The sequence below is a fragment of the Protopterus annectens genome, chromosome 2.part2, assembly GCF_019279795.1.
Source record: "Protopterus annectens isolate FY-2018-M chromosome 2.part2, PAN1.0, whole genome shotgun sequence".
Classification (NCBI taxonomy): domain Eukaryota; kingdom Metazoa; phylum Chordata; order Ceratodontiformes; family Protopteridae; genus Protopterus; species Protopterus annectens.
In genome coordinates this window covers 114,256,808-114,279,362 of record NC_056730.1, presented here as the reverse complement: position 1 = coordinate 114,279,362, position 22,555 = coordinate 114,256,808, and the positions used below count along the sequence as shown (strand labels likewise).

Genomic DNA, 22,555 nt, shown 5'->3' with positions numbered 1-22,555 from the left:
GAAGCCGGTGCCTGCTCAGCGGCTCTGGACCCATCCAAGGGAGAGACATCCGCGGGTTCAATACTCTGAGAATCTCGTGGCATACCGGACACCGAATGGGTCTCGGTAGAGGCCTGCGACTCAAAAGTAGCGGGTATCAGGGATGTGAAAGCGCCTCACTGAGTACCGGCGGACTGGCGACTGGCTTAGGAGAAGCTTCGTCGCAGGTTTTGGACCTCGACGGTCTGTCTCGGTCTTTTTCTTTGCGTTTTTTGTGAACTCCGATAGTCGAATTGCTAACCAATGACATTTCGGGATAATTACATCTTGATCCAAAATATTTAGAAGCAAAACTATACCGACGCTTAATACTGCGTTGGTTAAATCTAGCACAAAATCGACAGCAAGGCACATTATGATCTGGGCCTAGGCAAGGAATACAGTACAAATGAAAATCCTTATGAGGTATTTGCTTCCCACAAGTAATGCAATTATTAACTTTTACTGACAACGGTAAGGAACAAGAAAAAGTTTCCCCAATGGGGTACTTAGCTTAGTTTGAAGACTTCTGTTCTGAAACTCGAATGCGAAAATTTCACTGGCACTTGCGAACTGCTTCTGCTTCGGGCACTGCGCGGCAAGAAAGACTGAATAAAATGGCATCGGGTTTTATACCCCTGACGACCTGATGTCAAGGAAGAGGAGACAGCAACCGACGCAGGACCCAAGACTTTGTTATTCAGGCTGACTGAGGGCAACCTGCCAGCAGATTACCCCAAGACACTGCTGCAGTCATTACACTTGGGTTATCCTGCCGTCAGCCAGAGTTCCAAAGTCTTGGTCCAGAGTTGGCTGCTGTCGCCTCCTCCCCGACGTCAATGCGACAGGGGTATATAAGATGCAGCCGACGCCATTTTCTTCAGTTTTTCTTGCCCCAGATGTCAGGTGCCCCCAAATAGGTAGGCAATTCAAATTGCTAGTAAACAATACAAAAGAAAAGCAAACAACCATTTTTAGGTTACTCCCCATAGGTAAAAAGGGTAGATGTCCTAGGTAAGTACCAGAAAGTAAGAGGGGAAGGAGGAAGGGTAAGATGGACTGCAGCAGTGTCAACACTCGAACATCTACATTTATGGTAGGTACAAAACCATACTGTGTTCATCGTGTTACACTGCTGCAGTCATTACACTTGGGTGGAATCCCAAAGCTGAGGTAGGGAGGCTGAATCTATAAGGCATTAGGGGTGGCTATAAGGCCCTGCAGTACAGCAGTGGCGAAGCCAGCTCTGGATTTGGAGTATAAAGGTAAATGGTAATGTTTGGTGAAGGTATGCACAGAACTCCATGTTGCTGCTTCCAAAATATCCTTGGTAGGTACTCCTCTGAGGTAGGCAGTTGAAGTGGCTGTTGCCCTGGTGGAGTGAGATCTAATGCTGCTAGCTACAGGTTTCCCATGGTGGGTATAGCAGAAACGTATACAGTGTCCTATCCATTTTGAAATAGTCTGCTTTGAAATGGCTTTTCCCTGTGCTCCTGCAGCGGACGCTACCAATAATTGCTCAGATTTTCTGAAAGCTTTGGTTTTGTCCAAGTAGAAGCGTAACTGTCTGTGGATGTCCAAAGAATGTAGCAATTTCTCCCCTTTGTTCTGTGGTTTTGGATAAAAAGTTGGCAAGTGAATAGTTTGGTTCAGAGCCACACTTGATACCACCTTTGGCATAAACGTAGGGTTAGTTCTTAAAGACACCCTGTCCTGGTAGAAGATGAGGAAAGGTTCCACTGCCATTAGTGCCTGTAATTCTGAAACTCTTCATGCTGATGTAATTGCCAGTAGCAGAGCAGTTTTCCAAGAGATATATTTTATTTTTGCTGTGTTAGCTAGCTCAAAAGGAGGTAGAGTTAACTTTTCCAAAACAAAGTTGAGGTCCCAAGTTGGTGTAGGTGCTCTACGGGGTGGGTCTTATGTTTTTAGCCCCTCTGAGGTATTGTTTGAGCAAAGGATTAGAAAAAAATGGTGGATCCGTGTTGTAATGAGCAGAGATAGCCAAGGCGTGGATCTTGATGGATGAAAAAGAGAGGCCCTTGTCCAGCATCTCAGTTAAGTATTGCAGTATCTGAGGAATGTTTGGGACAAGAGGGTCAAGGCTGTGTGCTTGGTTCCAGGCACAGAATCTCTTCCATTTATCCGAGTACGCTTTCCTGGTGCTAGGCCTTCTGGCTTCCAGAATGACATCCATAACAGCTTTGGAGAGAGGCACTGCTTGCTTGACTAGGGAATTTTCCATGCAGCTAGGTTTAAGGTCTTTAGCTGGCTGTGAAGTATCTGATTGTTGTGCTGTGTCAGCAACTCTGGGATTTGAGGCAAAATCCAGGGTGGTTCTTGTGCTAAGTTCTTTAAGACTGGGTACCAGTGCTGGTGTGGCCAGTCTGGTGCAATCAGTATCATTTTTGGCTCTTCCTGCCTGGCTTTTATGAGTAACTTTGGGAGGAGAGGTAAAGGAGGGAAAGCGTATACTTGTAGTTTTTTCAAGCTGAATGAGAGGGCATCCACTTTCCATGCTTGTGGATGGTAGCTCCTTGTGCAGAATTTCTGTAATTGGCAGTTATTTGGGGAAGCAAACAGATCTATGTCCGGGCTCCCCCATTTTTGTGTTATCATTCTGAATATTTGTGGATTCAGTTTCCATTCGTGTGGGTCCATAATGTTTCTGCTTAGGTCATCTGCCAGTGTGTTTTCTTCTCCTGGCAGGAATTGTGCTTGCAGATGAACCTGGTAGTTTAGAGCTGTGTTCCACAAGGTCATGGCTTGTCTGCAGAGGGTGTAGGAATGTGTGCCCCCTTGCTTGTTTATATACCACATAACTGTGGTGTTGTCTGTCTTTAGTAGTAATGGTCCTGGATGCAGTAGGTCCTTGAAGGCTATAATAGCATTTTGTACAGCTAGCATCTCTTTTTGATTGATGTGGAGATGTCTTTGCTCTGTGGGCCACCAGCCCTGGATACATTTTCCTGCCATGTGTGCTCCCCAGGCGTAATCCGATGCATCTGTTGTCAGTGTTTGCCTGGCTGTGGGTTGAGTGAAAGGCTGTCCCTTGTTGAGGAGACAAGCTTGTGTCCACCATCGAAACTCCTGTTGTAGGCAAGGAATTAGTGGTATAACTGTTTCCAAACTTTGACAGTGTTGAGACCATACGCTTTTTAGGTACCATTGTAGTTTCCTCATATGCAGTCTGGCATATGGAATTAGTAGTATGCAAGATGCCATGTAGCCCAAGGCCTGCAGAATTTTTCTTGCAGGGAGTTGGGTCTTTGTTGCCATTAACTGAAAATATTTTGCCAGTTGTCCTTGCTTGTCTGGCGTGAGATAAGCCATCTGGTCCGTTGTGCTTAAGCTGGAACCCAGGAATATTATCTGTTGTGAGGGCACTAGTTTTGATTTCTTTTTGTTTACTGTGTACCCCATGTAACTTAATAACTTTTTTACGTACGCCAGATGCTTCAGTAGAATGTCCTTGCTCTCTGCTTGAATCAGGCAGTCGTCCAGGTATGGATAAATTTTAATTCCTTTTTGCCTGCAAAATGCAATTACTGGTGCCAGGCACTTTGTGAAGACCCTGGGCGCAGTAGATAAGCCAAAGGGCAGTGCAGAGAATTGATAGTGCATTGAACCAGCTAGAAATCTGAGGTATCTTCTGCAGTTTTGTCTGATAGGGACATGCAGCTATGCCTCTTTGAGGTCCAATGTCACGAGCCAAGCTTTCTTGCCCAGCATGGGAAGAAGCTGCTGTAGTGTCAACATCTTGAATTTCGGTACATCCAGGTAAGTATTTAGCGCAGAAAGGTCCAGAATGGGTCTCCAGACTTTGTCCTTTCTGGGAACCAGAAAGAGTCTTGAGTAAAATACTTGTCCTTGTTCCTGTGGTGGTACCTGTTGAATGGCTCTCATGTCCATGAGAGCTGTAATTTGTCTTTGAGCCTCTGCCCATTGATTTGGTAGCAGATTTGGCATTCCTTTTAGCCTTGGCAGGGTGTGAAAATGGAACCTGTAACCTTGAGATACAATGTTGAGAACCCATTTGTCTTTGGTGATGCAATGCCAGTTGTGATAGAAAAGTGCCAGTTTTCCTCCTAAGGGGGCTGCCAAGAGAGAACTGTTTGGCAGCTGTAGTGGAAAGTCATTGAGTCTGTTTTTTATAAGGTTGAGGCCCCACTGTCGAGGCCTGTAAGGCCCTTGTGTCTGACCTCTACCTCTTGGACGTCTGTATCTGCCCTTTTGAGGTCTGTCTGTGACTGGAAAGGACCAATTCTTTGTTGGCCAATTTCTGCTGAAACGAGGAGGCTGAACCTGTAAGAAATCTTTCACCGTTTGTATAGATTTTGCCTTATCCTCCATCTTCTTTAATACCTCCTCTGCCTTATCTCCAAACAGCACATCCCGCTGCAAAGGTGCATCCAATAATTTTACCTTAACATGATCTGGTAACGTATGTTCTTTTAACCAAGCATGCCTTCTAATGACAGAGCCTGTAACTGCTGCTCTACAGGAGGCCTCTAAGGAGTCAAACCCACATTGCAAAGTATGTTTTCCCACTTGTTCAGCAGCATGCAATAAATCCTGCATTTCTTTTAAGTTAAGAGGATCTGAATCTGGAAGCATCTTTTGTTTCAACTGAGACATCAAAAATTGTTGATATTTTAGCATGTGAAACTGGCAATTCAAGGCTCTCATTGCTAAAGTTGCAGACGTATATACCTTCTTTCCCCATCTGTCTAAAGCTCTGGAATCTCTTTCAGAGGGAACTGGGTTTTTTGAGGCCTTAATCCCTTTGGGTCCCTGAGAAATAGTTTCAGAGTCAGCAACAGGGCTTTTGTACAGAAATTTGTGAGAGTCAGGGACTCTGTAATATCTATCAGGTTTAACTGGGGCTGGGGGTAAGGAGTCAGGGTTCAAATTGGATTCAGTGTACACATCATCCACAATGTCTAAAACTGGCAGAATAGCAAGGGGTCTGTTTTGAGGCAATAAAAGGAAGTCTCTGAGCCTTTTCTTGTATTCTGAGTAATCCTGACCTTCCCAATGGAAATGCTCCCTCATGGTATGTAAGATCTCCCCAAAGGAGTAGTCCTCAGGTGGAGAGGCTGACAGAATTGATTCCTCAGCATCAGAATCCTCATAAGGAGGTAAAGAAAATCCTAGGTCCGAGGAAGAGTCAGAGGAAATGGACACCTGGTCAGAAGATTCATAGTCTGCATCCTGTCTGGGCCTTTTATCAGGAGGGGGATGGGACCCCCTGATCAGGGTGATTAGGTCCTCGGCCATTTTTAGCATTTGTTTCTTAGGCATGGAAGCCTGTCCTGGAGAGAGTTGTGTCTGTTTCTTGGCTTTTAAGGGGGCTTAGACTTAACAGAGGGGTTAATGGTTAACTGGGTAGGTCTGAAATCACCCTCTGTAACTGTGGATTGTTCAGCTACTTCGATTCCCTCTGTAGGTTTAGGATCGGTAAGCTGAAGGCCTAGTGCGTCTGAAGGCCCAGCCAGCTCCACGTGGGAGTCAGATGCGGTCTCTGGTTCTGTGGAAGCAGTCATCAGGGGCTGCGTAGGCGGCTCGCTGACAACCGGCGATCGGCCTAGAAGAGGCCTCGTCGTCAGTTTTGGGCCTTGGATGCCTGTCCTTGCGCTTTTTATGCATTGTGGTCGTCAGAATTTCCGACGGCATGGTGTAATTGAATTTTCTACCAAAATAATGTCGGGCAAAATCAAACCGACGTTTGATAGTGCGCTTGTTAAACCTAGCACAAAACCGACAACCAGTGACGTCGTGGTCAGGGCCTAGGCATGGAATACAATAGGAGTGGAAATCCTTATGAGGTATTTGCTTCCCACAAGAAATACAGTTATTAACTTTTACTGACATCGGTCTGAGGCAAGAAAAAGTTTCCCCAACGGGGTACTTAGTTTTTTAGAAGACTTCGGTTCTGGATTCGAAATGAAAATCTCAGGAGTCGGTCGACTGGCACTTGCGAACTGCTTCTGCTTCGGGCACCGCGCGGCAAGAAAGACTGAAGAAAATGGCATCGGCTGCATCTTATATACCCCTGTCGTACTGACGTCAGGGAGGAGGCGACAGCAACTGACGCCGGACCAAGACTTTGGAACTCTGGCCGACTGCGGGACCGCCTGACGGCAGGATAACCCAAGTGTAATGACTGCAGCAGTGTAACACGATGATCATCATCTTGTTTTTCTGCTTCTGCCCTTTGATGTGGGGGGATATCTGGGTATCCTTGAGGGACAGGGAAGGTGTGAAAGAAGAATTTGTAGCCTTGGGATACTATTTTGAGTACCCATTTGTCATCTGTGATGGTGGACCAGACATCTGTAAAAATGGCGAACCTTCCCTCCAAAGGAAACCCTGGGCCCGCAAGGCAGGCAGGGGAAGACCAGAGTCATTGGGAATGCTTGCTTTGGGAGGTTTGCTTAGAACTCCCCGATTTTGAAGAGGAAGCATGCCAGTGCTTAGCCTTTTGAGGGGTGGAAGTCTATCCCCTAGAAGACCTGTAACCCCTAGGCCTAGTGCCACCCTGTTTGCTAGGATCAGGAATAGTCCACTTCTTAGAAGGGTAATGTCTACTAAAGCGAGGAGGCTAAACCTGCAGAAAATCCTTAACAGTTTGCATAGATTTGGCCTTATCCTCCAACTTTTTCAACACTTCTGCTTTGTTAACAAAAAGATTGTCCTTGTGCAAAGGCACATCCAGTAATTTAGATTTGACAGGTTCAGAAAGGGGCTGTTCCCTGAGCCAAGCATGTCTTCTAATAACTAATAACGGAACCAGTGGCTGCTGCCCTGCAAGACGCCTCCAAAGTTTCAAAACCACAATGTAGAGAATGTTTAGTGACAAGAGTGGCAAAATTCAATAAATCTTGCATGTCTTTACTCTCCATCAGGGAAGGAACACCAGCAATTTTAGCCTTAACAGCCTCCAAAGTACGCTGCTGATACTTAAGCATATGAAAAAGACAATTAACTGACCTAATTGCAAGGGTGGAGGAGGTATAAACCTTTTTACCCCATCTATCCAAGGCCCTTGATTCCCTGTCTGAGGAACAGGATTTTTAGCAACCGTGGCTTTAACACCTTTAGGGCCCTGAGAAATAATCTCCAGATCAGCAGAAGGATTCTTGAAAATGAACTGATGAGAATCAGGAACTCTATAATACCGGTCAGGTTTCCTGGGACCAGGAGGTACAGAATTAGGAGTCAAAGAATTCTCCATGAAAACATCATCAACTTCCAATACCGGAGGGATAGCCAAATCTTATGCTGTGGCAAATCCAAGAATTCCCTAATACTTTTCTTAGACCGAGGGTAGTCCTGACTTTCCCATTTGAAATGCTCCCTAAGAGTATTCAGTGTATCACCAAAGAAAAATCTTCTGGAGGGGAGGCAGAAGGGATAGAGTCTTCTGCATCAGAATCCTCAAATCCAGAAAAAAGTTAAGAGTTTCCCTCTTCATCGGCAGAGTTGCTGGAAACCTCAGTGTCTGAGGCAGACAAAACTTCTGGGGGACGATTCCCTAGCCTTCTTAGAAGGAGGTGGCTGAGAGCCCCTGATAAGGGTCAAAAGATCACTAGCCATTTTAAACATCTGAGACTGAGGTATCTGAGGGGAGGTTGGCGCCTGCTTTTGAGTAAATTTGCGGCTGGAAGGTCTGCTAGAAAGCCAGAGGGACTCAGGAGGCCTAGCCACTGCAACAATCTGAACCAAGGTTGCTGGTCTGGATCTGGTCTCAGGGCAGAGAAAAGAGGCCTCAGAAGCAGGCGCCTGCTTAGCCGCTCCGTACCCATGAAAGGCGGCGACTGGCGGGAGGGTCAGAAGACGAAGTGGAAGCCTGCGGTATGGAGGACTCAGAAAAGGTCTCAGTAGAGGCCTGCTGCTGAACATGCACGGACTGCAGGGGCTGAGAAAGCACATCACTGACTACCGCTAGGCCGACAACCAATTTAACAGGAACGTCGTCGGCTAATTTGACCCTAGGCCTATCGCGGTCTTTATCCTTGCGCTTCTTAGGAACATCTGAAGTTGGGAGACCAGAAGACACCATACTGACGAACTAAGGCCAAACTCCGAAATGCTTATATAAGATCCTAGCTCTACGGCGTATGGTATGCAGGTTGAAAGAAGCACAGAGATCACAATTAGGGACGTCATGCTCAAGTGATACAGTAAGAATGAAAATCACAGTGCGGAATCTGTTTTCCACAGCCAAGACGGTTATTAACTTTCTCTGACATTCGTTAAAACAAGAAAAGAGTGTCCCCAACAGGGTACTTATCTGAGGATGTCTTCAACTTTAGCAGTCGTAATACAAAAAGAAGGTAGTCGGCCGACCGGCACTCGTGCAAATTGCTTCTGCTTCGGGCTCCGCAGCAAGAAAGACTGAGGAAATGGCGTCGGCTGCCTTGCTTTGTACTTAACGTCAAGCTTAAAACCAAAGGCAGCTGACGTTATATACCAAGGACTTTGGTATTCTGGCCAACTGTGGGCTACCAGAAGCCAGATAACCCATTTTGTGAGGACTGCAACAGTGAAACACGATGAACATCGAAAGTATTTAGCGACAAAAAGGGCCCGACGACAAATAGTTCGGGCACTGAACAAGGCACAAAACCAACAACGAGGTACGTCGTGGTCTTAAGAATGGAAATCTTGGTGTGGTATTTGCTTTCCACAGGCAAGACAATTGTTAACTTTTTCTGAGATCGGTTAGAGCAAGACAAAAGGGTCCCCAACAGGGTACTTAGCTTTAGAAGACTTCAGGATAATTCAATTCAGAAACGAAAACTCAGGTAGTGGCCGAATGGCACTCGTGCAAACTGCTTCTGCTTTGGGCTCCTCGGCAAGAAAGACTGATGTAATGCTGTCGGCTGCCTGTTTTTTATACACCTGATGTCAGTCTGGGAGCAACAGCAACTGATGCAGAAATACTAAGTCTCTGGTATTCGGGCCGACTGAGGGCTACCTGCAGGCAGATAACCCAAGTGTGATGACTGCAACAGTGAAACACGAAGAACATCATGACACTTATGAATGTACTGATGTCTTAGGGAAGTGGCTAACTTCCTGGCTGGGGAAGACAAGGGTGAAAAACCTCTGTAGGTCAGGCCAGACATTTATTCTGCAGAAATAAGTAAAACTGCTATAACAGTAGATGTCTGAATGATGACTGATGCAGTAGCTTTAGCTATATGGGTTATAACCTACTAAATATATAACAACTGGATAGCTTTCAAAGCTTAAGGACACCTTCTACCCATCCAAACCATTTACCAGCTCAAGCAAAGCAGAAGAAAAAGAGTGGTTTGGGTGCCAAACCCTTCAGAGGTTTCATGTCACTTGAGAAAGGGAAGCTAGAGCCCTGAAAACATAAATGCTAAGAAAATAAAAATAAAAATCCTCAGCATAGCAACAAAAACATACAAAAATAAGGGGAAACGGAGGGAGTGACTACTGTAGCAATAACCATTTGAATATCTACTGTTATGGTATGTATACTTACATAACTATACTATGTTCATCATTTGGTCACTGTAACAGCAGCCTTAGCTCTATAAATAGACAGACTACCATACCTTAAACTTCCTAGGAAGGAAGAGAATGAAGGTCCAGAAGCCCTTGGAGAATGGTCCTAGCAAAGCCTGACCTAGACCTGGAGATAGTACCGAGTTTGTAGTATTTTGTAAAGATATGTACTGAGGACAAATTTGTTGCTTCTAGATTCCAACACTTTTCAAATATCCACAGATGAAGCCAAGGCCATGGTAGAGGATGCCTTGACCTTGCCTGGAATTGCCTTATTGTGGTAGGTATAACAGAAGCATGAGACAACCATTTGGAGATACTCTACGTGACACAGGTTGTCCTTTCTTCTTACTTTTATAAGAAATGAATAACTGAACAGTTCCTAAAATATTTAGTTCTGTCAAAACACTGGAGTTGTCTGTGGACATCCAAAATATGACGGATTGTTTCTTTCTCATCCTAAGGCTCTGGGAAGAAAACAAGGAGAAGGATAGCTTGGTTCACAGTAAACTCAGACAACCAGATATAAATGAAGGAGTAGGGATTAATTCTTAAAGATCCCTATCTTTGTGGAAAATGAGATAAGGCTGACCTGCAACAAAAGTTGCAACTCAGATACTCATCTTGCACAGCAATCAGCAAAACTGTTTTCTGTGTTAAGAACCAAAATCAGCCTGATGGGCTGGTTGAAGTGGAACAGTAGTTCATTTTTCCGTGGACTGAGGCTCTGAAGAAAAGCTATATCCTGCGCTATCGTGGCTAGTCTGCATAGAGGTAGGATATACATCCCCCCCGATTTATGTTCCACATTACTGTGGTGTTGTCTGTAACCACTTCTAATGGTTCTGGGACCCATAGACAATTGAGAGTGTTGACATCATTCTTTAATATTGGTGTCTCTTTTTTGTTTATGTGTTCTGGTTTGTCTTTTTTGATCTAAAGATTGCAGTTTTTAGTCCCGCATACATTGTTCCCAAAGCAAAATCTGAGGCGTCCGCAGACACAGACTTTGATAGAGCAGGAAGAGAAATGGGGGATTTGGATTTAGATTAAACTGGTCGTGACACTTAAGAAGTTCCCTTTCACAAATCCCAGAGCAGGAATCTGGAATGTCAAGGGGTGTTGACACTGGGACTATAATGATTTCAAGTACCTTTGAAATTTTCTCATGTGGTGTCTGGCTTATTGAATCATGAGAATCATGGATGCTGTGAATCCTAGTATCCTGAGAAATTCTCTTGCTGTGACCTTGGTTTGAGTGGAAAGACTTAGGAACAGATGTTGCCATAGATCTACTTTTTCCTGTGGAAGACAGTCTGTGAACTGAGGCATGTAGGAGACATCCAAGGAAAACAATTCTGTAGGAAGAGGTTAAGCAACACTTTTGGATCTTATCCCAAAATCTCAGTCTGTGCAGGAGATATTTTCCCAAGTGAGGGATTCTTGACACTCTGAAAAAGACTCTGCAAAGATAAGTTGTGTAAATAAGGAAATGTGGATAACTTACAATTTACAGTAGGTTGTCACTGGAGCAAGACACACTGTGAATACCCTTGGAGCAGTGGATAACCAAAAGGCTAATGCAAAGAACTGAAAGCGTGATCCAGATATAAAACCTTTAAGAAATGCTTGAAACCTGGTGCTACAAGAATGCAAACAGCATCTTTAAAATCTAGGGTCATAAAAAACTTGGTGAATGAGAGGTAACATGTTGTGAAGGGTTAATATTTTGAACTTAGAAAATTTCGCAACTGGTTTAGAAAGGAAAGAACCAGGACCGGTCTCCATGCTTGACGCTTTGTCATCAGACAATTCCTAAATATAACCCTTCTTCTATCCAAAAAGGAGGGACAGCTTCTATAACCCACAAATTTGCAGATGCTGAATACCAGGAGGGAAAAAAAGAAGCTTGACCTGGTTGAGAAGGAATCTCTGAAAAGGAGGGAAAGACCTCATTGCCATCTATACCCCGATAAAATAATTCTCAGAACCCATTTTTCTGAGACTTACCTGTTGCCAGAGAGAGACAGAGAAGGAAGGCTGAAAAACTGAGAAGTTCCCTGAATCAGTTTCCCTCTCTCATTAAACTTTTTAAAGAACTGCAGCAGATGGTCCCAATACAACCTCTCTATCTAAGGGAGAATTAAAATTTTCAGCTTTTATATTCTCAAGAAGGTTTTGTGTACGCAACCAAGCAAACCTCCTCATAAACGTTTCAGTAGCAGTAGTCTGGAAGAGGCATCAGCTAAATAGTAAACACACTTCAAAAAATCTTTAGTCACTTGAAACACAGAAGTAACAAGATTACATAAAGATGATTTTTTTTTTTCAGAAGAGGGAAAAGAAGCAATAATGCTCTTCATTTTCTCAAGAGAGTCAAGCATATACTTTAACATGGGAGCTGACAATTAAGAATTCTAAAAATAATAGTTGCAGAAGAATGCACTTTCCCCAAAAAATCTTTCAAAGGCTTTCCCATCAGAATAAGACGGGAGCGATTAGCATTTACCAGATGTTTAGTAACAGCTGGATTCACTGAGGAACTTCATACAATCTATGACAGCAAGGCTACCAGGCAAGTTACAGGCTATAATGCATACATCTTCCAATGCTGGATGAATAGGAGAAAATGAAATAGGCTCATGAAATTCCAGTTGAGAAAAATCATAATTTTTTTTTTTAATGACAGTGGAAGATCATTATGTTCTCATCGAAACAAATGACTTATTCTGGATATGGCTTCAGAAAAAGAAAATCTCTCCAAGAGACTACCAGAAAAAACATTCTCCTTAGATACAAAAACATGAGAAGGGAAAACAGAAGTTGTCCCCTTACAACCATTAGGAATATCCTGAACATCCGCAGATGGAAGAATTCCTTTTCTCCTACCAATAACACCACAAATGGTAGGTTCAAGAACCTGAACTAAGCCCTAAGCTAAGCCCAATAAATCATTCCTGTCCAAAAGTAACAGAGACAGATGAAGATAAATGTCTAACTTATTTTTACAGAAATTACTAAACAAGCAGATCTACTTTTGCTAAGCAAAATATCCTTAGTGACGGGCATCTCAGTCTGGCTAGGCAGAGATGTATCCCTTGGACCTTCTTCCAAGACCAAAAACAGTGCATCTCCCTTGCTCACCAAAACTCTAGCAGCCTATGAGGACATGTCTAATTCCTAGTTCATGGTGGCTGCAGGGACTACACCAGAGGGATCCAAGGAAAAAAGATGCATGGTCCATGGAACCAGAAATGACTAACAGTCACCCATCTATGGCTGAGGCAATATACTAGCCTGCTGAAAAGACAAATGCAGCTTGGAAGTTTTCTGTTTGTGGCAGGAAGAAGGAAGAACTGAAGATGTGGTTTCAAATTTAAGCTAAAAAACATGGCTGAATCCTTGCAAAGCCAAGAAGCAGTAGTTGGTGAAAAAAGTAAGTAATAAAGTCAGAGTTTCCACCAAAAACAAAGTGAAAAACATTTTACTTACCCTAGCTCCCAAAAGTAATTTTAACTCAACAGGAAACATTAATTTTTTTCTTCAAACATTAAAAGGAATACTCTGGATAAAAACATGACAAAGTCAAGCAATGGTCTATAAAGGCACTTTTTTCTAGCTTAAAAGTAGTACTTTTACAGAAAAGGTTAATTGCGTGTCAAAAAAAGTGGATTTTTTTTAAATTTTGAAGAGAACTTATCTGTCCATCAAAGGAGAAGCATTAGCTAACCTTCTATCCTCGAAAGACTGCAAGAAAATCACTCTTCTGTGGCAGGAAAGTTACTAAGTGCCTAAACCACTTTTTCTAAAGCTCTATTTGTGTTGGTTAATTGTCTGGGCAAGGGGAAGGTATCCTTAAACTTTGAAAGCTGTCCATCTGTTATATCATATCCTTAGCATGACATAACCCTTACAGCCAAGGTTACTGCAGCAGTGATCTAATGAACATTCCTACTGGTAATGAATCAGTGTGCCAGTGACCCATACAAAGACCATCCATGGGTTCTTGAATGAAATCCGTTAAAACATCCAAAGCAGGAGGGTGTTCCCTATTGAAGTACTTTCTGCATGCCCTCATCAAATGTCTGGGACTAATGTCCAGCTGTGATACTGCAGAAGTATCTGCACAGACTTGGAAATCTGTAATTATGCCTTCCTTCTATTGGCCTCAGAAGTGGCAGCCAACATCGATGAAGCAGAAGAAACAAGTGTTGGGAGTGGAGAAGAACGAGAGTGAGCCTCTCCAAGAATGGTACCCTCAGATCATCAAAGGACCAAGAGTCACAAAAGGCTCACACAATTTGCCTGCAGTTTCATTAGTCACAGACTTTGTAGGTTTATCTGTCTTAAATTGGTGCACTTTTTAAAATGTTACACACCAGAGGAAGGCTCACAAAGAGCAAGGGACAGACAAACCTTGACTTAAAGCCAGAAGCTTCTGGTGTTCAACAAAGACCCTTCCTAGTTCTATGGAGAATAGTTTTCTTTTTGAAATGCGCTCAATATTCACAAGGCAATATAGGATGCTTTTCACTGGGACAAAAGAGAGAATGAAAGTGCTACTCGTTCAATGGAGTAATTGATCTTTTCAATGGAAGTCATTAAATTCAGAAAGTTTCCATAAATAACAGCCAAAAAAGCCAAAGAATCAGTCAATAAAAAAGAACAGAATACATAACAACTACAGAAGCTAAACTAAACCAAAATAAAATCTCAATTTAGGTAACTAAATTTACTTATCTATTTCTGTTGACTGGGTAGGTGGACTGGTTCTTGGACCATTTTCAAACACAGCCTGGGGCCACAGGCCCAGAATCACAATACATACATAGTTCATAAGCAGTTACATAGGAAAGTGCAACTGATTTTCTTAATTACAGCTCAAAAAGTCATCTGGATGAGAGAAAGAAAAGCACAGATTAATGATTGAGCCACAGCAAAAGGTAGTCAATCATGGTTAGGATTGCGCTCCCTTCTCAATAAGCATTCCAGTGATGTCGCCAGTGTAGGGGAAACCAGCCCAGCTCTTACAGTCATGGCAGATGAGCAAATGTTTGTAGCCAATTCCCAGCCGTTACAAATTACACTTTAGTGATGATCATTATGATAAACATCTACACACTGTGGTTATGCTCTGTTCATTTGCTCTGGTTTGGAAAATGATGTGAACTCTTTCATGAAAAACACTTCTTAGTCAAAAACTGCAAACAAATATATTTAAAATTTCTATAAACATAAAACATACATTTAAGAACTGTTCAAAGGAAGACCATATGTATTACCTGAAACAACTTACCTTAAATATTAGAGCAAGGTGATTAGAGTGTTTTTCTGCATTCCACGGGGGTTTAGCACAAGACATCTCTATAATGACACAACCAACACTCCACACATCACAGCTTCGACCATACTGCTGGCCTCTCAGTACCTTTAACAGTAAAGAACACAATCAAAGCATAGGAACTAGTAAAATAAACAGCTATGTGAGTAACTGCTATACAGTACTTCTGCATGTGACATACTCATCCTAACAGATTGCTGTCATCTTTCAGCTGCTTAACACTTTCATGGAGTTTATCCCTTTAATCCAGCCTGTTTATAATCTCATTGTCAAGCAATGGTCAAGATTAGAAAATAAGTCAACTTCTAATAAAGTCTGGCTCTACTGTAATAAAACACTCAAACAGCAGCATGAGTGTACACAAGGGAGATGCAAACTCAGTAACCTCAGAAAGTACAGCTGAACAGTATATGTTCGAATAGATCACTGCTCCAGCAGCCAAAGCTATATTGGTCATATCCTATCAAGAACAGGATAACCGTCTAGCTTCAAATACTTTAGGGTGCCTTCCATGTGCCCTAACCACTGACCAGCTCAAGCAGAGCAGTATAAAGTCAGCAGTTAGGGCACCAAACCTTCAGAGAGTAAAGCTGTGCACATAAACTTAACAATATCATTACATGAATTACCTGATCACTGTTGCAGCAGCCTAAGCTATTAGGTTATACCCTGCCATACATATGACCAACCAGCTTTTCAAAGACTAAGGGCACCTTCCATGCTCCCTAACTGCAGGGAGCTCAAGCAAAACTCCACGTCCTTTGGTTGAAATGTTAAACCGATGTCCCATCTACATGAATTGGTGGTAGTTCAGGTGGATGCAAAAGATCCCATGGCATCTACCAAAAACGGTAGGGGGAAGTTCCCCAATGCCCTGGCCAAATTTTCCCTAGTAGTAGTAATACCACGTATGTTCCCTCTGAAAAGAGACAGCTAGTCCAGTGGGGCTAATCCTGTCAACAGAAGGATAAATAAATAAAAATAAATAAACTACAAAAGGTAGTTAGCATGCCAAAACTTTCAGAGCTTTCTTTTCCCAGGAAGGGAGGGAGGCAATAGTCCAGAAAGGAAAACAAATGCTAGTAAAGTAAAAGTAAAACAATAGTAGCTATATACACAAGGGTATATACACTCACACCCTGGTAATACATAAAAACAAACAAGGGAGCGGAGAGAGGGTCAGCTACTGCAACAGTGATCTATTAGAATATCTATGATTATGGTCAGTTTACTTACACGACTGTACTATGTTCAATATTAGAATGCTGCTGCTGCCGTAGCCTAAAGGTACAGTTTTGTACCCACCATAAATGTAGATGTTCGAGTGCTCATACAGCTGCAGTCATCACACTCGGGTTATCCTGCCGTCAGGTGGGTCCTCGGTCGGCCGAATTCCAAAGTCTAGGTCCGGCGTCGGTTTTCGTTGCTTCTTCCCTGACGTCAGTGCGGCAGGGGTATAAAAGAGGCAGCCGACGCCATTTTCTTCAGTTTTTCTTGCCCCAGAAAGGAAGGCAAAACATGATGTTATGCAAACATACATAAGTAGATAAATCAAAACAGTAGTTGCAAGCAAATACACCATAAAGGAATACCTCAAATAGGTTGTATGATAAAGGTGTTTGGCATAAGCCCTGTCCTAAGAGGGGATGGAGGGAGGGTAACCTGGACTGCAGCTGTATGAGCACTCGAACATCTACATTTATGGTAGGTACAAAACTGTACTATGTTCATCGTGCATACAGCTGCAGTCATGACACTTGGGTAGAATCCCAAAGCTAAGTAAGGGTGGCTGGTACTAAGCGGAATTAGGAGGGGCTAGAATGCCCTGCAGGACTGCTGTGGCAAAGCCCGCTCTAGATTTTGAGTATAGTGGAAGGTGGTAGTGCTTGGAGAAAGTGTGCACTGAACTCCAAGTTGGTGCTTCCAAAATGTCCTTGGTAGGGACCCCCCTGAGGAAAGCTGCTGAGGTAGCTGTAGCCCTGGTGGAGTGGGATCTGATGTATACAGGCACTGATTTTCCATGAAATGAATAACAAAAGCGTATGCAGTGAGCTATCCATTTTGAAATAGTCTGTTTGGAAATAGCCTTTCCTTGAGCACCTGTAGCATAGGACACAAAGAGCTGCTCAGATTTTCTGAATGACTTTTGTTCTGTCCAGGTAATAACGAAGTTGCCTGTGAATGTCCAAGGAATGTAGTAGCCTTTCTCCTTTGTTCTGTGGATTTGGATAAAAGGTAGGTAAATGAATAGTCTGATTCAAAGCCACACTGGATACTACCTTTGGCATGAAGGTAGGGTTGGTTCATAAGGAAACCCTGTCCTGATGGAAAATGATGAATGGTTGCACAGCCATGAGGGCCTGTAGCTCCGAAACCCTGCATGCTGAGGTAATAGCCAGAAGGAAGGCTGTTTTCCATGACAAGTATTGTAGCTCTGCTGTAGCAGCCGGCTCAAAAGGAGGCAGTGTCAGCTTCTCCAATACGAAGTTGAGGTCCCAAGCTGGAGCTGGTGGTTTCCGTGGGGGTTGTATATTTTTTGCCCCTCTGAGGAACTGCCTTAAAAGAGGATGTGAGAATAAAGGAGGATCCGTATTGTATTGTGCTGAAATGGCTGAAGCGTGGATCTTGATGGAAGAGAAGGACAGGCCACTGTTTAACATCTCAGCTAGGTACTGTAAAATCTGAGGTATATTTATTACCCAAGGATTCTGACCCTTAGCTTGATTCCAGGAACAAAATCGTTTCCATTTGGCGGAGTAGGTTTTTCCTAGTAGAGGGTCTCCTGGCCTCCAAGATGACTTCCTGTACCTCCTTGGAGAGGAGGGTCGGTTGGCAAATTAAGGTATTCTCCATGCAGCTAGATTTAGAGTTCTAAGCTGGCTGTGTAGGGTCTTGTAATTGTGCTGGGACAAAAGAAGAGGAACTTGTGGAAGGATCCATGGTGGTGAGTGTGACAGGCTCTTTAGGAGAGGATACCAGTGCTGTCATGGCCAGTCTGGAGCAATGAGAATCATTTGTGGCGCCTCTGCTCTGGTTTTTAGTAGGACTTTCGCCAGTAGAGGTAGAGGCGGGAAGGCATAGACTGTCAATGTTGTCCAATTGAAAGAGAGTGCGTCCACTTTCCAGGCCTGTGGATGATAGGTCCTTGAGCAAAATTTCTCCAACTGGTAATTTCTGTGGGTAGCAAATAGATCTATGTCTGGCTGCCCCCATGCCCGAGTTATCTTTGAGAAGACTTGAGGATGCAACTTCCATTCATGTCGGTCTGTCATATGTCTGCTTAAGTTGTCTGCCAGTGTGTTTTCCTTTCCTGGCAGGAATTGTGCCTGTAGTTGAATTTGTAATTCCAGTGCTGTGTTCCACAGGGTCATGGCTTGCCTGCACAGGGGGTATGAATGCGTTCCCCCCTGTTTGTTTATTTACCACATGACTGTGGTGTTGTCTGTCCTTATTAATAGCTGGCCTGGATGCAGTAGGTCTTTGAAGGTCATAAGAGCATTTTGCACGGCTAGCATCTGCTTTTGGTTGATGTGTAGGTGCATCTCTTTTTGGGACCATTTTCCCTGAATGCACTGACCTGCCATGTGTGCTCCCCAGGCGTAGTCTGAGGCGTCTGTTGTGATGATTTGAGTTGCTTGTGGTAAGCAGAAAGGAAGACCCGTGTTTCTTTGGCATGCTTGAGCCCACCACAAAAATTCCTTTTGAAGGCATGGAATGAGTGGTATAATTGTTTCCAGGCTGTGGCTGTGTTGAGACCATAAGTTTTTTAGGTACCATTGTAGTTTCCTCATATGCAGCTTTGCAAATGGTATTAGTAGGATACAAGATGCCATGAACCCCAGAGCCTGCAGGATTTTCCTTGCAGTTAGCCTGGTTAAAGTTGCCATTCTGTTGAAGTATTGAGACAGTTACCCTTGTTTGTCTGGTGTGAGGTAGGCCATCTGGGTCGTTGTGTTTAAGCTGGCACCCAGGAAAATTATCTGTTGAGAAGGTATTAGTTTTGATTTCTTTTTGTTCACTGTGTACCCCAAGCAGTTTAACAGTTTTATTACAAACGCCAGATGTTGCAATAGAATGTCCTTGCTGTCTGCTTGGATCAGGCAGTCGTCCAGATATGGGTAGATTTGGATTCCTCGTTGTCTGCAGAAGGCAATTACTGATGCCAGGCATTTCGTAAACACTCTGGGCTTAGTAGATAAGCCAAAAGGCAATGCAGAAAATTGGTAATGGGTTGAACCTGCAAGAAATCTGAGGTATCTTCTGAAATCTTGTCTGATAGGGACATGCAGGTATGCCTCCTTGAGGTCCAACGTTACCAGCCAAGACTCCTTTGCCCAGCATGGGAAGAAGCTGCTGTAATGTGAGCATCTTGAATTTTGGTACCTCTAGATACGTGTTTAGAATAGATAGGTCTAAGATGGGTCTCCAATCTTTGTCCTTCCTTGGTACCAGAAATAGCCTTGAATAAAAACCTTGACCATGTTCTTTTGCAGGTACCTCGAATTGCTGTCATATCCAAGAGAGCGGAAATTTGTCTTTGTGCCTCTGCCCATTGATTTTGTGGCAGGTTTGGCATGCCTCTCTTTTTTGGAAGGGTGTGAAAGTGGAACCTGTAGCCTCTGTCTATAATATCTAGAATCCATTTGTCCTTTGTAACAATGTGCCAGTTTTTTGAAAATAAGGCCAGTTTTCCGCCCAAAGGTGCTGCCATTATAGCTTTGTTTGGCAGGCATAGGGGAAAGTCATTGCGTCTGTTTTCTAAATGACTGCGGTCTATCTTCTCCACCTCTTGGGGCTGGTGTTTGCCACTGTCTAGCTCTGTAAGATCCTTGAGGTTGTCCTCTACCCCTTGGGCGCCTGTATCTGCCCCTTTGGGGTCTGTCCGTGGCTGGAAAGGACCAATTTTTTGAAGGCCAGTTTCTGCTGAAGCATGGAGGCTGTACCTGCAGGAAATCTTTAACTGTTTGCATAGATTTCGCTTTTTCCTCCATTTTCTTTAGTACCTCCTCAGCTTTAACACCGAACAATACATCTTTTTGCAGTGGTGCATCTAATAATTTTGCTTGGACATGATCTGGTAAGGCTTGCTCTTTGAGCCAAGCATGTCTACGTATGACAGACCCCGTGACAGCAGCTCTACATGAGGTCTCTAAAGCATCAAAACCACACTGCAAGGTATGTTTCCCCATTTGTTCTGCTCCATGCAACAAATCCTGCAACTCTTTCAAGTCTGGTTGTTCTGTTTGCGTCATTTTGCTTTTCAGCTGAGATAGCAAGAACTGTTGGTATTTTAACATATGAAATATACAGTTTAATGCCCTCATGGTTAAAGTGGCTGATGTATACACCTTTTCCCCCCACCTTTCTAATGCTCTGGAATCTCTCTCTGAAGGTAAAGAGTTTTTAGCAGTAGAGGCCTTAATCCCCCTGGGACCCTGTGAAATTGTTTCTGGGTCAGCAGTATGGCTTTTATAAAGGAACTGGTGAGAATCAGGAACCCGGTAATATCTGTCTGGTTTAACAGGGGCTGGAGGTAATGAGTCTGGATTAAGACTGGCTTCTGCGTACACATCATCCAAAATATCTAAGACAGGAGGAATAGCCAGGGGCTTATGCTGGGGAAGTAGTAGAAATTCCCTGAGCCTTTTCTTGGAATCTGAGTAATCTTGGCCTTCCCAGTGGAAGTGCTCTCTCAATGTATGCAAGGTTTCCCCAAAAGAGTAGTCCTCGGGGGGGGGGGGGACTGAGGGAATAGACTCCTCAGCATCAGAGTCTTCAAAAGGGGAATAGGCATAATCCTGGTCCTCAGAATGGTCTGAGGTAATAGAAGCCTGGTCTGAGGAAGGGTAGTCTTCCTCCAATCTGGGTCTTCTGTCAGAGGGGGGTTGAGAACCCCTGATGAGAGTTATCAAATCCTCAGCCATTTTAAGCATCTGTTTCTTAGGCATGGGGCCTAGAGTGGGGGTCTGAGGACCCTGTTTTTTGATTTTCATTGCAGCTTTAGATTTAGTGAACAATTTAATAGAGGAGGTGGTAGGCCTGAAAACGCCTTCAGAAATGGCAGGCCTCGCTAAATTTTCGGTTTCCCCGCCAGGAGTGGCGTCGGTATCTGCAGTGGGAATGGAGACAGAGGATCCTGCGACTTCGGGTACTGCAGTCGCCGGTAAAGTAGTTTCATCGGTGGTCAGGGGCTGCGCAGGTGCCTTGCTGAGAACCGGAGAACCAGTAGTCGGTCTAAGCGTGATCTCAGTACTCTGTGCAGGCCTCGGATGCCTGTCCTTGCGTTTTTTGCCTAAAACTGGCGTCGATGCATCTGACGACATGATATAATTAAATTTTTTGCCAAAATAATGATGGGCGAACTCCGCCCGGCGCTTAATACTGCGATTGTTAAACCTAGCACAAAAACGGCAGGCCGAGACTTCGTGGTCTGGCCCTAAGCAAGGTATACAGTAAGAGTGAAAATCCTTATGCGGTATTTGCTTCCCACAAGAAATGTAATTATTAACTTTGTCTGACATCGGTCTGAGGCAAGAAAAGTTTCCCCAACGGGGTACTTAGCTTTAAAGAAGACTTTGGCTGAAATACTATTCGTAAATCTCAGGAGCTGGCTGACTGGCACTTGCGAACTGCTTCTGCTTCGGGCACCGCGCGGCAAGAAAGACTGAAGAAAATGGCGTCGGCTGCCTCTTTTATATCCCTGCCGCACTGACGTCAGGGAAGAAGCGACGACAACCGACGCCGGACCTAGACTTTGGAATTCGGCCGACCAAGGACCCGCCTGACGGCAGGATAACCCGAGTGTGATGACTGCAGCTGTATGCACGATGAACATCAAACAGTTAGGGTAGTTAACCATAGCTAAGTAATATATTAAGAGAAGAAAGTAGATTAAGAATCCAGAAGCCCCTGGAGAATGGTTCCAAGAAATCCTATTCTGGAACTGGAAAAGGAATCTAGTTTGTTATGCCTTGTAAAAGTATGCACAGAGGACCAAGTTGCTGCCTCTAGAATACTTCTAGAGCACACCACATTCCAGAATGCCACATAAGAAGCCAAAGAGTCATGGAGTGAGCCCTAATGTTGCCTGCTAAATGGCTTAAGGTTGAATAGCATGATAAAACCATCTCATAACTGTCTGCCTTGACATTGGTTGTCCTTTTTGCTTTCCTTCACAGGAAACAAATAGCTGATCAGCTTTAAAGAAGGACTGAGTTCTGACCTAGCAGTATCTGAGCGACCAGTAGACATCCAGAATAAGAAGAAGTGGTTCTCCCTTGTTTTTAGTCTTTAGAAAAAAGGCAAGGAGATTAACTGAGTGGTTCAAGGTAAACTGTGAAAACGCTTTAGGCAAAAAAGAAGTTATTTGTTCTCAATGAAATCCTGTCTTTGTGTGAAAAACGTGGCAGGATCGACTCAAAATCAGACCTTGTAACGCATATACCATTTCTGCAGAAGTCAGAGCAATGAGTAATACAGTCTTCCATGTTAAGAACCTCAAATCATCCTGATAAACTGGTCCAAATGGAAGAAAGGTTAGTTTTTTCATGGACAAAGTTAAGAACCAAAGGAGAAGCTACCTGTTTTCTAGGTGGATGGTGTAAGATCAGTGCGTATACTGAACCTAGTCAGCCACTACTAAGCAAGTGCGAG

At 43.7% G+C, this 22,555-nt stretch overlaps 1 protein-coding gene across 1 annotated transcript in view; it reads right to left on the bottom strand.

The window, feature by feature from the left end:
• MAP3K1 (mitogen-activated protein kinase kinase kinase 1) overlaps positions 1–22,555 on the bottom strand; it is an 886,724-nt gene that overhangs the window by 12,917 nt on the left and 851,252 nt on the right. Inside the window, exon 19 of the mRNA XM_044063789.1 lies at positions 14,858–14,989. Within this exon, the coding sequence (XP_043919724.1) occupies positions 14,858–14,989 (132 nt within the window). The remainder of the gene's footprint in view (positions 1–14,857; positions 14,990–22,555) is intronic.